We start from the raw sequence: 17,450 nt of genomic DNA, 5'->3' as shown, positions 1-17,450 counted from the left end.
ATAACTCCAGAAGAGATGAAAAAATTCATTGGCATGCTGTTATACATGTCTGTTCTTCAACTCCCCAAAATGAGTGACTTTTGGCGAAGAGGCACTGCTTTTTGTGTATCATTCCGAGCCACCATCATGCCCCGAGACCGGTTCATGAACATTCTGTCATGTGTTCACATGAGTGACCCTGAGGAGGACAAAAAAATTGAGGAGAAAAAGGGCACGGAGGACTATGACCGCCTCCACCGGGTCAGACCTCTCATGGACATGATCAGGATGAGGTGCATGGCCATCTTTCAACCAAGACAGCACCTTTCCGTTGACGAGAGGATGGTGGCAACCAAGGCCAGGCTCTGCATCAAGCAGTATATGAAGGCCAAGCCAACAAAGTGGGGCCTGAAGTTTTTTGTGCTAGCTGACATAAATGGCTACACAATTGACTTCAGGCTCTACACAGGCAAGGCAAAAATGCCTTCTGGACATGGGCTGTCCTTTGATGTTGTCACAGGCTTGGTGCAGAAAGAATACCTGGGGTCTGGGTATGTGATTTATATGGATAATTTTTACTCTAGCCCCCTCCTCTTCCGACATCTCAGACAACAGGGGTTTGGTGCTTGTGGGACGTACAGACAGGGGAGAGTTGGTGTCCCCACCACCCATGAAAATGCCCTCACCAAGAGATCTCCACGTGGGAGCATCCGGTGGATCAGGGACGGGGATCTTCTGTTTGTAAAATGGATGGACACTAGAGAAGTCTCCATGTGCTCCACTGTCCACTCAGTGTACAGTGGAGAGACAGTTGAGCGCTGGCAGAAGAACACAGATGGCACAAAACAGAAGATCTCTGTCCCCAGGCCCACCACTGTATCACAATACAACAAATACATGGGGGGCGTCGACACATCCGACCAAATGATTGCCACAGCGTCAGTCCACAGAAAAACCAGGAGATGGACTACCATGGTTTTTCAGCACCTCATAGACATAGCTGTCACAAACAGCTATGTCATTCACAGAGAACAATCCTCAGCCATGCAACAAAAGCAGCTAACAAGGCAGAGTTTCACAGAGGAGCTTGCTGTGTCTCTCATGGCAGTTCCTTTCAAACATGAACCACAGAAGGCACCAGGGGAAAAACACCTCCCTGTTCCTACAAGTAGTGGCCAGACAAAAAGCCAGAAAGCCAGCATGGGACGACTGCACTGCAGACTTTGTCACAGGAGCACACCATGGAAGTGTGATACCTGTGATGTGGCCCTTTGCTTGCAGGCAGACAGGAACTGCTACTGGCAGTATCACCAATCATAAAGAAGTGGGAGAGGATTGTGTCAGTCTCCCAGCACCTGTAAATAGTTTTTATTTTCTTGTGTTATAGCAAGCTAAGAGACAAGGACTCAAAGAACTGCATTTGAAAAATGTTTTATACTGTTCAAATTTTCACTTTTATCACTCAAATCTGTTGTTCCTTTTCAATTTCAGTGTGTTTTACTAAAAAAAACTCTAAAACCAATTTCCGTTTTTTCTGTTTTTATTCATTTACAACAGTTTAAACGCTCTTTAACAGGCAGTAAATTGTGAAAAAATGACAGATATTGGAAATTCAAAGTGTTCTGGAAAAAGGGGCAAAAGCACTCAATCATAGGACATGTTCAGGCCTTTTTACAGTACAAATAAGCAAAAAAGTCCAGGCGGACATTTGATGCTTAGAATTATAGGGTTAAAAAGCAAACCAAAAAACATAAAAAAAGCTCTGGCTGCTTCATTTTCTATTTAATATCAGATACTTTAAAGCTTTTCAGTGAGTATGTGCAGCAATGTACAGTGGTCTCCATTTAGAACAATCCTGTGTACATGTATGTACACATTCCTATTTGATATGTCTGATTACTAAGAAAAAAAAAACCTGGTCATCAAAACAAGTTGGCTAGAGCCCACCAAACAAACCTGAATCTGAATGATAACTTGACTTCATTGTTTTAAGGAATTAATGAAACAAACTCTGTCAGAGCTCTGTATAGCACTTGAATACCCTCTGGCAGATTGGCTCATTTTAATACATTTCATTTATGCCACTAATACTACTACAGGCATGGAAATAAAGCAGAGTGGGCCAGGCATAACTCCACTGACATAATTTAGTCAACAGCGGGCTAAAACTGCTTTGGTATAAAACTGCTTCATGAACATGTTTGTGTGTGTTTGAGCGTGTTTGCACGCTGTTTTTATTCAGGTTTGTTTGGTGGGTGTATGACTGGAGGGAATACTGCTGGCAGGGGAGCTTATCTCAATTACAGTAGATGCAGGTTTTGCTTCGATAAGCTATCTGACAGGCATGTTTATCTGCTGGAACATTATATCCTCCAAAGAGAACAGCATAAATGTTGCTTGAAATACCTACAGCTACAAAGAACACACTGATAGTGTGAAACATTATCTTCATTGACCCTATTTGGGGAATGTGGAATTGGAGAAAAAAAGAATAACGATGCAATCACAACTACCAATAAAACATATCAAACTTTGCACTTCTGTGTGTTACTAAATTATTTTTGTGCTACTGAAATATTTAGCTTGCTAGTATATACAGGAGTGTGAGGGCCACATTGAGAAAAAAAATCATTTTATGCATTTTGATAAAGACAAAATCGTCAAAGTAGTCATTTCAAGTCAAATAACGGCCACAGCTGCTATACTCTCTACAAAATGCCTTGGGTAGAAACAGCTTGATCAGCTGTGTTACTGTGTCTTGTGGTTCTACATGTCCCCTCTGTATTGTATGAAGCCATCCTTCCATCTAACCTTTGCCAGTTTGTGTGGTTTTTCCTTCTGAGCAGATGCAGCTTCCTGCACTCTCTCTTTAACGTCCTCACACTTATCACTACATCATGTTTATGTACTAAAAGAGAAATAATTTCCTTGTTACTAAAACCGATTCTAAAGTATAGTTTCACTAACTCATAGTACAAGACATTCTGGATTGTATAACAGACGTGTTGTGGCAGTTTGACTTGAAACAACTTTAATCTGCACGTTTCGACTTTTTTCTCAAAATTTTAAATTCATTCTCAAAATGCACAATTTTTTTTCTCAATGTGGCCCTAATACTCCTTTGTATTAGTAACAGTGCGGCCAGCTGTTAAAGTAAGCCTGGAATGAAATGGTCATTATGCTTCATAAAAGACTCAAGCCATTTTTTTTGGTGGTTTCTTATGATTATAAAACATATATATATGTAAATTATACATGCAATAATATAGGTGTACACAACACTATTTTTACAAGAAACATTTGAAAAAGAAGAAAGTAAAAGATCAAATGGCATTTTTTATGCTTTGCTCCAAGTATTTACGGATCTGTCAGGTTTCCGATATGTGTCCCCCCCCAATAGTAAACTCCTTCCTACGCCCTTGCGTAGAAGTACACACAGCGATATTGCATTTGTTTGCAATTCCTAGCATAGCGTAAGCTTCCAGGTCATGATTATATGTATTTTTTTTTTTTGCACAGCCTTGCTTGTAATATCTCGGCTGTGTGTCTAACTGAATATATTATGCCACAAATTCCAGATCGGCTTGTGATGAGGAGCAGCCATCCTCCAGTGGGAGACAGAGAGGCAGAGGGGTGCATGCTGAGCAGTAGTGATGCTGGCGGGTATGGCGATTTTGTAAGAGACCACAGCCGCTCACCGCATGAGCCCAGATGGAGGACGGAGACAGACGCTGATGAAGGAGTCCCACAACCGCTCAGGTTCATCCCGAAAAGGGCACCTGGTGTCCAACCCCCTCTCAATATGGCGAACTCTCCTCCAGAAGAAATATTTTCATATTTCTTCGATGCTGAAATTCTCAAGCTCCTGTCGCAAAACACCAACAGGAATGCTGCAGCTAAGCTTGGGAAAGTTCTTCTGGACCGACACACGTCCAGAAGACATAAATACATTTATTGGCATGCTACTATATATGGCAATCATTCAGCTCCCTAAAATGAGCCACTTTTGGCGCAGAGGCACTGCGTTTCATGTGCCATTCCCTGCCACCATCATGCCCCGTGACTGGTTCGTGGCAATACTCTCAAACATCCACATGAGTGACCCAGAGGAGGACAAACTGAATGAAGCAAAAAAAGGCACTGAGGATTACGACCATCTTCACCGGGTCAGACCGCTCATGGAAATGATCTGCATGAGGTGCAAGGCCATTTTCCACCCCAGGCAGCCCCTGTCAGTGGATGAGAGGATGGTAGAGACCAAGGCCAAGCTCGGCATCAAGCAGTACATGAAGGCCAAGCCGACAAAGTGGGGCCTGAAGTTTTTTGTGCTTGCCGATGTAAATGGCTACACAATCGACTTCAGGCTGTACACCGGAAAAGCAAAAATGGTTTCAGGACATGGGCTGTCGTTTGATGTCGTAACTGACTTGGTGAAAAAAGAATACCTGGGGTCTGGATACATAATTTACATGGAGAATTTCTACACCAGCCCCTTCCTCTTCCGGTATCTAAAACAACAAGGATTCGGCGCGAGTGGCACATACAGGCAGGGAAGAGTTGGCGTCCCCACCACCTGTGACAATGCCCTCACCACAAAATCCCCACGAGGCAGTATTCGGTGGATCAGGGACAGGGATCTTCTGTTCGTGAAATGGATGGACACCAGGAAAGTATCCATGTGCTCCACTGTCCACCCAGTGTACAGTGGGGACACAGTGGAGCGCTGGCAGAAAAATGCAGATGGGACTAAACAGAAGATCTCTGTCCCCAGGCCCACTACTGTAATGCAGTACAACTGATAAATGGGAGGAGTGGACACATCTGACCAGATGATTGCTACTACCTCAGTGCACAGGAAAACCAGGCAATGGACCAGCACTGTGTTGCAACATTTGATAGATACTGCTGTGACCAACTCGTATGTCATTCACAGAGAGCAGTGCAACTCACTCCAACAAAAGACTCTGACAAGGAAGGCTTTCACAGAGCTGCTTGCTGTGGGCCTGATGGAGTGCCTTTGAAGCATGAGCCTCAGAAGTCACCAGGTGACACACACCTCCCAGTTCCCACAAGCACTGGACATTCAAAAGCACAGAGATCCAGCATGGGCCGATGCCGCTGCAAACTCTGTAAAATGAACACTAAATGGAAATGTGAAAGCTGTGATGTGGGCCTGTGTCTGCAGCCAGACAGGAATTGCTATTGGAAATATCATCAGTAGCAGGGGACTGTGAAAGAATGGTGTCTGGGGAAAGGGGGGAAAGAGCGCCTGTATATAGTTTTTGTTTTCTTGTGTTTTAGCCATAGCTGTCAACTCTCCCATTTCGGCCGGGAAATTCCTGTATTTTACCCCTCTGTCCCAGCATCATCCCGTATTTTTATTTTCCTGTATTTTCAGTTTTCAATTTTCATTTTTTTTAAAGCATTCCTGTGCCGCTTCAAACTGAATTGTCACTATCACTAGGTTAGTGCCGACAGCCGGAACAACCCCGTAAAAACAAATGGACCTCAGTGCACCCTTTTTACAGAGTTCGTTGACGTGTTTCCGGTTTAGTTTAGCAGAGTAAAGAAATCAGCACTAGGGCTCAGTGTTGCCAACTTAGCGTTTTTTGTTTTTTTTTGCCCCATAAAGCGATATAGCGACAGCGAAATTCTCCGCTGTCACCATGTTTTGTGTACATAAAGCCTTCTGGGTCCCTTCGGAATGTAGCTAGCAGTCTCACCCCACAGTGTTTTCGTAAAATTTGATATTCTAACAATAAACAATATGGGACAAAATTGATCTATGTAATGTGGGTCTAGGCAAAGCATTAAGGTTACTAAGTTATTTCATAAAGTTTATTTGTAGTTCTAAACATATCTATGGTGGGTTTTTTTTCTTCACTTTTTGTCTCCAAAGATGTTTTTCTGCTCCTGCAGCCTCGATTGCAACTACAGTGCATCCAAATTAACAATTATGCAAATTAGGTGATGACGTCATATAGTGACCTCTATTTTCAGCAGCAGAAATTTCCCGTATTTTTAAATACAAAACTTGACAGGTATGGTTTTAGCTGATTGAGAGAAACAACTCTATTGTAAATATGTTTTTGTAGTGTTCAAATTTTATATTTAGTCTGTCAAATCTGCAGTGTGTTTTCCTCAAGAAATCTCTAAAATCAATTTCTGTTTTTTGGTTTTTCTTCATTTGAAACTATTGATATTAGAAATTCAAAGTGTTGTGGAAAAAGGGACAAAAGCACTTACAGGACATTTTCAGGCCTTTTTATAGTACAAATAAGCAAAAAAGTCCAGGCGGACATTTTGATGCTTAGATGTTAAAGGGTTAAAGGTAAACTTAAAACATAAGGAAAAAAATACGGTAATAGCATTTGCAACTGGGTAGTATAATTCTGGGGAAAAAGAACAAATTTACAGAATATAATAATTTGAAAAAATGTACGGACCGATGTAGTGACAACCGACAACAGCACAAGTTGAATCCAAGCTCATGTTCCAACTAATAAAGCTGCCTGTTACAGCACAAAATAACCGAATTTTGTCATTAACTCTGGCTGTAACTTTGGGTAACCGGAAGTATAAAACCGTACAGGGGAAGAAGCAGTCTGTCATGGCAGCCTACGTGTGCTCTTCCAGAAACCCGTGGATAGCATGTAGTATGGGAGCGCTATGGTGGGGAGGGGTGGGGATGGAAGGAAGTCAGCGGAAGCGAGTGGGTTCAGGTTACTGTGGGCTGACTCAACTCCCCCCTCAGCTAACAGTTGCTGAAAAGAGGTGGAATGCTCATCAGCAGCTTGATCTAGGGCAGGGGTATTCAACTACATTATTCTATGGGCCAAATTGTCATGAGGCTATTTGCCAGTGGGCCACACATTTCTTGGGACTCTTACTCTTGTGCATACTTATCGGTCCAGTTGTCGTTAAATTTTCTATTTTCGCTGTCCACCTTACATCTCTTCTCTTTTGAATGCAACATGTTTTAATCAGAAACTGCTGTCTGGCCTCCCGATAACTCCTTAGCAAAGAAAGTAGCTATCCACAGTATTCCTGACGTCGCGCCACTACCCATAATTCATAGCAGAAACTGGTAGTTTACTTCCGTTTGGGCTGTATTTTACGGTTGTGGGCTTACACACTTGCCGTTCATTTAAACATTTTGACACTACAGTTTCTTTTCCTGGCCTAAATGGTACCACATCAGAGGTGGAGACATTACAAGGATGTTTTAAAAAGCAGCGAGGTAACAGTGCCTCACCCATCACTTGTGTAAATGACATGAAATTATGTCCCTTAGCTACATCCACATTATCAGTTATCTTGTTTTTTCCGAAGGTGTTGATGGCGAGGAATCACGTAATTATAAGAGCACCAGATTACCTTCAAAGCAGTAAAATCAATAAAGTAATGCTGAACAAACAAGGCAACATTGTTTTCCTTAAAGCAGCTGTAGAGCCGAGCCAGCGCATCGGCCAAGCTAAGCACTTAGCATCGGTCATGCTAAGGGAAAGTGGAGCGGTGGAGACAGTCAGCTGTTCCTGTATCACGCATTAGGGCAATCATGTAGTGATGCTGCAGCTATTCTGTGGAAGGTATATCAATTATCTGAATATCAGAGTGTTCAGATCACTGAAACAGAAACACTGGACTGGCCGAAGGCTGTGATCGGGGAGACACGCAGCTGTCATCTTGCTAACTGCTACGTGTTTACATGAAGGCAGGCATTGTTTAAACGTTGTGTAGGCTGTATACTGTAGTGTCACACTATAAATAAAATAACGTAAAAAAATAAGAGGCTGTACATTAAAGGAAAACTTAAAACATAAGGAAAAAATATGGTAATAGGATGTGCAACTGAGTAGTATAATTTGGGGGAAAAAGAACAAATTTACAGAATAAAATAATTTGAAAAAATGTACAGACTGATATAGTGACAACTCACAACAGCACAAGTTGAATCCGAGCTCATGTTCCCACTAATAAAGCCGCCTGTTACAGCACAAAGTAACCGAATTTTGTCATTAAAGGCCCTTTCACACCGGATGCGTTGCGTAAAAACGACACGAAATTCCGAATCTTTCGGATGCGAACCTGTCGTGTAACCTATATACACACCGGACGCGTTGCGTTTTTGCGAATAAATCCTCCTCGTATAACGCACGGTGGAAAAAAAAAATGGAGTCGACATCGAGTGATGATGAGCTGGTCCTGATATTGTTAAACAAGAAAAAGAAGAAACACAGATTCTGGATTCATCCTATTCTCAAGAGACGACAGCAACAAGGAGAATTTTATGGTCTGATCCAGGAGTTGAAGCTGTATCATGATCGCTTCCGCACGTATTTCAGGATGTCAGTGGGGCAGTTTGAGCTCTTGTTGAGAGAATTGGGACCGCATTTGAGACGGCAGAAAAATAATTTCAGAGAGCCGATTGACCCGGAGCAGCATCTAGCTGTGTGTTTGAGGTAAAATATTTTCATATTTTATATTTAGTACCAGTGTAGTGCCAGTTGTCATCTCCTAAAGGCCCTTTAAATTGACAACTGGCATTTTAAATTTTAAAAATTGGCAGTTTAAATTTTAAAAAGTGATTTCCTAAGTTTGTGATGTATCTCTGCTTATATTGGTAGACTGTAGCCAACAGGATTTGTACAAAAAAAAACTAAAAAAAAATACCCGTTTTGCAAAGATGGAGATTTTCTGTGAAATCTTTTAGTTTTCATTATGATAAATATTTAAAATTGTTCATACTCAAATCATCTTGTGTTTTGGCAGATTTCTTAGCACTGGTGATTCTTTCACTACCATTGCTAGCAGTTTTCGCCTTGGGATTTCCACTGTGGCCCAAATAGTGAAAGGAACCTGTGACATCATCTGGAAAACCATGAAAGGCAGTTATATGCCATGCCCTACAGTGGAGACATGGCAGAAAACAGCCAGGAGGTTTGAGGAACGGTGGAACTTCCCACACTGTATAGGTGCACTTGATGGGAAGCACATCATCATCCAGGCACTGCCAAACTCTGGCTCTTTATATTACAATTATAAAGGGACATTTTCAATAGTCTTGCTGGCACTTGTCGATGCAGACTATAAATTTCTTGCAGTTGAAGTTGGAAGTTTTGGCAGCAACAGCGATGGAGGCATCTTTGCCAATTCCCATCTTGGCAAATCCCTTCAATCAGATGACCTCCATGTCCCACCTGCCTCTCCTCTAACTTCTGCACCAGACCTGGGACCAGTGCCATATGTAGTTGTGGCTGATGAGGCGTTCCCTATGAAGCCATTCCTCCTCCGACCTTATCCAGGACGCCACCTTCAGGAGGACAGGCGGGTATTCAATTACCGCCTCTCGAGGGCCCGCCGGGTTGTTGAAAATGCATTTGGAATTCTCACCCAACGCTGGAGGGTGTACTACAGAAGACTGCAAGCCTGCCCTGATGTAGCTGACAGTATTGTGAAAGCTACCTGCATACTGTCCAACTTCCTGAACAATTTTGAGCATCCAGACAGCAGCGAGCTAGGCGAAGATGTTGATGCAGAAAGTATTCTTGCTCCTATCAGAAGCCTCTGAGGAAACAGAGCATCGGCTGAGGCTCTCAGTGTGCGACAAACGTTCTGCCAGTACTTCTCTTCACCAGCTGGACAACTGCCCTGGCAGTATGCCCATGTTCACCATGGGTTATCTTTGTAAATGCTTTGCATCATGACTTTACAGTTCAAAAATATTGTGATGTTCTTTGTCGAGTTCTTTGTGGTGGTGTTGTTTACACTGAACATCTTAAAAAAAATTCATTACTTTTTGTTTGTATATAGTTCTAATGTTTGTATTGTACATGGAAAAAAACCCCTTTTAATTATTGTTTAATTTGTACTTTTATTGTTCATACAAAAGACTGCACTGTGAAATTTCAAAAAATATATAAAAAAATGTTTTTCACAAAACAGCCTGTATTTCATAATACCGACGGGAGCGCCCGCGCTCCCATTTGCATATGCATTTAGTAACGTCGGTAGAACCGCAACCAAATAAAAGAGACAGTAACACTTTTTTGCATCTAAAACCAGAGGAATTACACTTACATTTTGTGCATTCAGTGTGTCCCAGGGTACTGCATCTTTTCTCTAACAGGTTTGTAGAAATCTTGTAAAAAGCGCAAACAATAAAAATATTATAATCCAGACGCGGCGGCTTTTTTGATGCAATTAGCTGTTCACGGGGATTCCTACATTGAAATGCATGTCATCACGATGTCAGCATCAACTATCTCTGATTTTTTTGGCGCGTAATTGAACACAACAACAGGAAGTGACGTCATCTCCCGGGAAATCTGTTCGCCTCGCTTGTAGTCGTACTCTCGCTGCCGCTTGTAGTCGCACTCTCGCTGTCTCTCCTAGTTGGTTTCTTGTTTGAAAAAACACAGACACACATAGATCGCACACATTACAAACTTGCCACAAACACACTACACACTGCCACACAAAAAATAATGGTACCGCGAAAACCCGGACCCGCGAAACGGTACTCCGTACACGAAGCTTTGGCGCTAATCACCGCGCCGGATGAAGATGGGGCTTCGGTCCACTCCTCTGGTCCGGATTCAGCTGATAGTGGCGATGAAGCGGACTTCCTTGAAGGCCTGGATCCGTGCCATGACATGTATGTATATATTCATGAAATATTGGGTTTATTTTTTTAGATAGAGAAAAGTAAGGAAAATATACTGTAAGAATTTCGCGCCAAATACGCACTATTACTTTATTACTCTCATGCTAAACACGCGTAACACATCGTGTAACTTCTCCTGTGTGCAGTGTTGCTGATGTTGAGGAGGAGATATTTGATGGATCCTCTTCCACTGAGCCACCCTGCACTGTGGAGGGAGGCAGAGGGCGAGACAGGAGTCGGAGGAGTCGGCCTCCAGCAAAGCGGGGAAATCGCTCCAGATCAGAGAGACTCTCTGGTGATGTAGCTGCCTGGAAAAATGAAACCGAGCCTGACAGTTTGCCACGTCCCCTACCACATTTCCTGCCTAAAAGAAGGCCAGGTGTGCAGCCACCTCTCTCAGAATTTGTGGACAGTCCAGCTCCAGTCCGTTAGAGTTATACATTTCAAGATGGCGGCGCGCATAGTCGCAGCGGCTCAGTGCTCTCCTTTTCGGTGCTCTGTGAAATTGTGTATGTTGTTATGTGTGCTTCAACTGTGGCTCAACACATCACCATTATGTCGGGCGGACATTATAACATACAGACGGCACGAACTCCTACATATAGGAGCACAAAGTGAGCAGGCGGTTATGGCTGACTTCCTCCACTCTCACAACATCCCGGTGGACATCGCCAGACCACCTGGCTCTTTGTGGTTCATCATCCCTGTGAGGGGGGGTCGCAGACGGAGACGGCGCAGAGAAAGGAGGCAGAAAAGAGGCGGCAGAGCTGGCGTTTTGGAGAGGCTACGTAAACGGCCTCATAGACCTCCATTACCCAGTGTTTTCCTCGCCAATGTAAGATCACTCCCGAATAAAATGGATGAGTTGAGACTGCTGGTGGCTACAAACAGGACCGTGAAGGACTGCTGCGTTTTGCTCTTCACTGAGACCTGGCTTCATTCATCCATTCCTGATGCAGCCATCGAGCTAGCCGGCAGGACAACGCACCGGCATGACAGAATGCGGACCTCCGGTAAGAGCAGAGGAGGGGGTGTGTGCTTGTATGTAAACAACAGCTGGTGTACAGACAGTATGACTGTGAACAGCCACTGCTCCCCGGACCTGGAGTACATGACTGTTAAATGCAGGCCCATCTATCTGCCCCGTGAGTTTACAGCTGTTTTGATCACTGTTGTTTATCTTCCCCCTGATGCTAATGCTAACTCGGCTGTTAGTCTCTTACATGACACGGTTTGCAGTCAACAGAGCAGATATCCTGAGGCTGTACACATCATTGCAGGAGACTTTAACCATGTCGATTTAAAGACTGTTCTACCCAAGTTCCATCAGCATGTTAAATGCCCTACAAGAGGGAACAACACACTGGATAAAGTCTACTCTAACATCAAGCTGGGTTTCAGGGCTGTGCCACTGCCACATCTGGGCCAGTCAGACCATCTGTCCCTGCTTATGATTCCAGCATACACCCCCCTCAGCAAAACTGCTCTTTCTACATCTAAGACTGTTCAGACCTGGCCTGAAGGTGCCTCTCAACAGCTGCAGGACTGCTTTGAAACAACTGACTGGGACGTATTCAAGCACCAGGACCTGGAGCAGTATACCTCGGCTGTTCTGGACTACATCAAGTTCTGCACCGACACTGTAACTGTGGACAAGAATATCCGGGTTTTTCCAAATAGAAAGCCATGGATGAATGGAAAGGTGCAGAGCTTACTCAGAGAAAGGAACATCGCCTTCAGAGCTGGTGATGGGGCGCTTTACAGCGCTGCCAGAGCCAACCTGAAGAGGGGCATCAGGGAGGCCAAGGCTGTGTATAAGAGGAGGATTGAGGACTGTTTCCAGAGCCACGACTTCAGGCAGGTGTGGCAAGGGGTTCGGCATATTTTGAACTACAAACCCAGCCTGTTAGTTGATCAGCGTAACATCAATCTGGCAGAGGAGCTGAACAGCTTCTTTGCACGCTTTGAGGTACAGCAATCAGAGACAGCCATCCAACATCCCTCAGCAGGCAGCAGCAGCATCCTCAGGCTGCAAGAGCAAGAGGTGAGGCGTATGCTGGAAACTGTGAACCCCAGGAAAGCTGTGGGGCCCGATGGTGTCTCTGGACGGATACCGAAGGTCTGTGCGGCTCAGCTGGCTGGTATTTTTACCAGCATTTTTAACCAGTCCCTGAGCCAGGCTGCTGTCCCTTCCTGCCTGAAGTCCTCCATTATCGTCCCCATCCCCAAGAAGAACACTATCAGAGGTTTGAATGACTACAGGCCAGTAGCACTAACACCAATTGTTATGAAGTGCTTTGAAAAGCTTGTCCGGGCTCACGTCATCTCCAGTCTCTCTCCCAGACTAGACCCCCACCAGTTTGCCTACAGAGCCAACCGGTCCACAGAGGACGCCATTGCCACGGCCCTCCACTCTGCCTTCTCTCACCTGGAGCAGGGGGGGAACTACGCTCGGCTGCTCTTTGTGGACTTCAGCTCGGCGTTTAACACCATCCTTCCTGGCAGACTGGTGACTAAACTGTCAGATCTGGGGATACCACGCTCCACCTGTCTTTGGATCAAGGACTTCCTGACAGACCGTTCCCAGAGGGTAAGAGTAGGTCCCCACCTCTCTTCAGCCATCAGCCTCAGCACCGGCTCTCCACAGGGCTGTGTGCTGAGTCCCCTACTCTTCACCCTCTACACACATGACTGCACCTCCATACATGCCAGTAACTGCATCATTAAGTTTGCGGATGACACCACTGTGGTGGGGCTCATATCAGGCGGGGATGAGTCAGCATACCGGGACGAGGTGCAGCGGCTGTCAAGGTGGTGCAGTGAGAATAACTTGATCCTGAACACCACTAAGACAAAGGAGATGGTAGTAGACTTTAGGAGGACAACACATGTCATTCAACCTCTGTTCATCGAGGGGGATGAAGTGGAGCTGGTTTCAGATTTTAGGTTCCTGGGAGTACATCTGCAGGATGATTTGACCTGGAGTATCAATACGACCAGCATTGTCAGGAAGGCCCAACAGAGACTGCATTTCCTGAGGGTTCTTAGGAGCAACTATCTGACCCAGAATCTGCTGGTGTCCTTCTACCGTTGCTGTGTAGAGAGCATCCTGACCTACTGTCTGTGCGTGTGGTTCAACAGCTGCACAGCAGCAGACAGGAAAACACTCCAGCGAATCATCAACACGGCTCAAAAGATCATAGGCTGTCCCCTGCCCTCCCTCCAGGAACTGTTCAATGCCCGCTGCCAGAGGAGGGCACAGAACATCCTCCAGGACCCCTCACACCCTGGACACTCCTTGTTTCAGCTACTGCCATCAGGCAGACGTTTCAGGACAATGAAGGCCAGAACAAACAGACTGAGGAACAGCTTTTATGCCAGGGCTATCATTGAACTGAACTCTGTGTGGTTTGGACAGTGATGTGGGGTGGTAGTGCTGACTGTGTGCGTGCGTTGGTGTGTGTATTGGGGCTAGATTCATCTTAATTTACTATTGTGCACTGTATTTTAGTAATCATTTTTATCACTCATATTTTTATTATTTTATTATTTATTGTCTGAGGCACCTAGAAAGGAATGCATTTTAAATTTCGTTGTGCAACTTCTGTGTACAATGACAATAAAGATTCTGATTCTGATTCTGATTCTGATTCTGATTCTGATTCTGATTCCATCAGAACTATTCAAGCAGTTTTTTGATCAGGCAGCTATCAAAACATTATGTGTAAACACAAACAAAAATGCAGCCAAAAATATTGCTGCTGGGAAAAAATTCAGATGGACTGACATTACAGAGACTGAGATGTATCAGTACATTGGGCTGACACTGTACATGGGGCTTCTGAAGCGGCCGAAGATCAAAGATTTTTGGTGCACCAGTTCCATCTTCCGTGTGCCGTATCCTCCTCAGGTCATGCCCAGAGATCGCTTCTACAACATCGCCTGGAACATCCATATGAGTGACCCTGCAGAAGATGCTCTCAATGACAGCAGGAAAGGCATGGATAATTATGACTGCCTGCACAGAATTCGCCCTCTGTATGACAGCTTACGTGTAGCCTGCAAAGCTGTTTACCACCCCCAGCAACACCTTTCGGTGGATGAGCGCATGGTAGCCACCAAAGCCCGAATTGCTCTGAAGCAATACATAAAGAACAAACCCACATCTGTGTGTGGGTAAGTATGTATGGGCATGTATGAGTATCTGTGTATAAATGTGTACACGGGTGTCTGGGTGTGTTTGTATGTATGGCTGGACCTGGGTCTGGGCCTTGTGCCTTGCCTCCTGGCCGCTCCTTGCTGGTTGCCTCCTCCCCCCTACCCCCCTGGGATGGGGGTGCCTCGGGGTTCCTGGGTGGGGCTGGGTGTTCTGGCGTGGGTACTGGCCTGCCCCCCTTGGGGGTGCGGTGCGGGGCTGCGTTGGCTTCTTCGGCGTGGGGGGGGGGCTCTGTGGAGGGTCGGGCGGTCCTTGGGTGCCGTGGGCCCGGGAGCCCGGCCGCCGGCCAGTGCAGGGGGCTGGCCGCTGGGGGGGGGCTGGCTTCTCATCGCCTTGGGTTCCCTGGAGCCCTCGCTCCTCGACTGGGGGCGCTCCGTCTGAGACCACCCTCTCCCGTCTGCTGGGGTAGGTGTGCGGTTGTCTTTGGACTGAGTGGCCGGGGGTCTTCCTGGCCCTTGGTGGGCTGCTGGGGGCCTGGGGTTCTGGGGGCTTTCCGTACCTGCCTCTGGCTTCTGATGGGTGGAGCTGCAGCGTTTTGCCCTCATTGGTAAGTACGTTCCATGACACAGACACAAACATGACACAGACACAAACGCCCACTCAATCACAACTCAACAAAATTGTTGGTGTGCGTAACATGCTTTGTTAGTTTTGTTTTTCACACACAAATTTATTTTTGCAAGTATTGATAGTATTTTTTTTATATGTTAAAGTGATGAAGTATCTGATTAATAGACTTGTGCTCTTTCCCCTTTTTTTTTTTGCTCCCTTTCTCTCTCCCTTTTTCTTCTCTTTATTTTCCTCTTCTTCAGCCTGTCAGCTCTGGCTGTTACATAGTATGTGGAAAAATAACTCAGATAAATAAAATAAAGGGTTAAAACAACAACAAGAAGAGCCTATTGAGAACCTATAGAGCTCATCTTGAAATAGCAAATATGTTTGGCACAACAACGCATTCAGATCACAGTTCTGCTTGCAAGATCTACCAGACATGACAGGCTAAAAAAAAAAAAAAAAAAAAAAAAAAAAAAAGAACAAACCCACAAAGTGGGGGATAAAACTTTTTGTGCTGTCTGACAACACAGGCTACACGGTTGACTTCAGCATTTACACAGGCAGGTCCACTCTGGTAAGTGGGAAGGGGCTGTCGTTTGATGCTGTGATGTCACTCATCCAAAAAAGCTACCTGGGATCTGGTTATCACATTTATTGTGATAATTTTTACACCAGCCCAGCACTTTTCAGTCACCTGCATGGCCTGGGATTTGGAGCCTGTGGCACATTTCGGGACACAAGAATTGGCATTCCAAAAACAAAAGAAAATGCCCTGACCAAAAAATCTCCAAGAGGGACCATCAGGTGGATCAGAGAGGGACCTCTCATCTTCATCAAATGGATGGACACTAGGGAGGTGAGTGTGTGCTCCACCCTGCACACTGCCTTTTCAGGGGACACTGTCAAGAGAGCATGCAAGGTTGGTGGGAAATACAGAGCAATTGAGGTGCAGGTGCCAACAGCTGTAAAGGACTACAACCAATTCATGGGTGGGGTTGACCTTTCAGACCAGCTAATTGGCTCCTATTCCTCATGGAGAAAAAGCAGGAAATGGTATGTCACAGTGCTGCATCATTTCATTGACATTGCTGTAACTAACAGCTATTTGCTCAGCAAGCAGCTGTGTAGCAGACTGAAGCAGCAACCAATGACACACCAGGCCTTCCAGGAACTGCTGACAGCTGAGCTCTGTGGGGTCCCCTCACAACCAGTCCTGGAGAGCTATCACCATTTTCCTGTTGCCATTTTTGAAGGGGCACCTGAGCAGAAAAAGGCCACACAGGGGCGCAGGAAGTGCAGGCTGTGTGGGAAGTGCACTCCCTTCATGTGTGAGGCATGTAAAGTACCTCTGTGTGTCATTGTGGACAGGAACTGTCACAAGACCTACCACAGCTCCGCTTGTGGTACTGAGAAGTGACATTTTATTATATCTTTCTGTATTTTAGTTCTTGGGACACTTGGATCTTGATTGTACTATTGTAAATAATTGCTCTGAGGTAAATGCTGTATTTTTTGCAAATTGTGCCAATACAATTTTTATGTGAATTTTTGATACACTAAAAATAAGCGTTTTTCAATAATCTCAATAATCTATCACAGCTCCACTGGTGCTAATGAAATGGAAAGTTTTAACAATGCCTTTCTTTTTATGAATTCCTGGGACAGTTAAAAATTTGATTGCACTTTTGTAAATAGTTTATTTTTGATATATATGCTGTCTTTTTGCAAATTGTTCATAATATTTCATTTTTCGTTTTTGCTACAGTTTATAAAAATGAGTGTATCTCCAAAATGAAGTTATGGATGCACTCCAAATAAATTTTCTGTGTTTTGAAAGACCTCTGTGCATCTTTTTCTCATTTACAATTTTGAGGGATACAGCTATGGATTTTATTTATCTAGAAAAATATGTAGAAATAAAAAACGATTTTTATTTTTTTGTGGATTAGTGCACTTTTTAGCTAATTTCTGTAGTTGTTGTGGATTTATTTCATACATATTATTAAAATTTGGGATGTAAGGATTCTATTGATG

At 44.5% G+C, this 17,450-nt stretch overlaps 1 protein-coding gene across 1 annotated transcript; it reads left to right on the top strand.

Annotated features, from left to right (window-relative positions):
• Positions 1-14,337: 14,337 nt before the first annotated feature.
• Positions 14,338-17,186, top strand: LOC115797479 (piggyBac transposable element-derived protein 4-like). Its single transcript, XM_030754061.1, has 2 exons — positions 14,338-14,809; positions 15,906-17,186. Exons 1-2 carry the CDS (start codon positions 14,448-14,450, stop codon positions 16,831-16,833), a joined length of 1,290 nt encoding a protein of 429 aa, XP_030609921.1. The 5' UTR covers positions 14,338-14,447; the 3' UTR covers positions 16,834-17,186.
• The last annotated feature ends 264 nt before the right edge of the window (positions 17,187-17,450 follow it).

Source organism: Archocentrus centrarchus, chromosome 18, assembly GCF_007364275.1.
Source record: "Archocentrus centrarchus isolate MPI-CPG fArcCen1 chromosome 18, fArcCen1, whole genome shotgun sequence".
NCBI lineage: Eukaryota > Metazoa > Chordata > Actinopteri > Cichliformes > Cichlidae > Archocentrus > Archocentrus centrarchus.
This window is presented reverse-complemented; position numbering and strand designations above follow the sequence as displayed.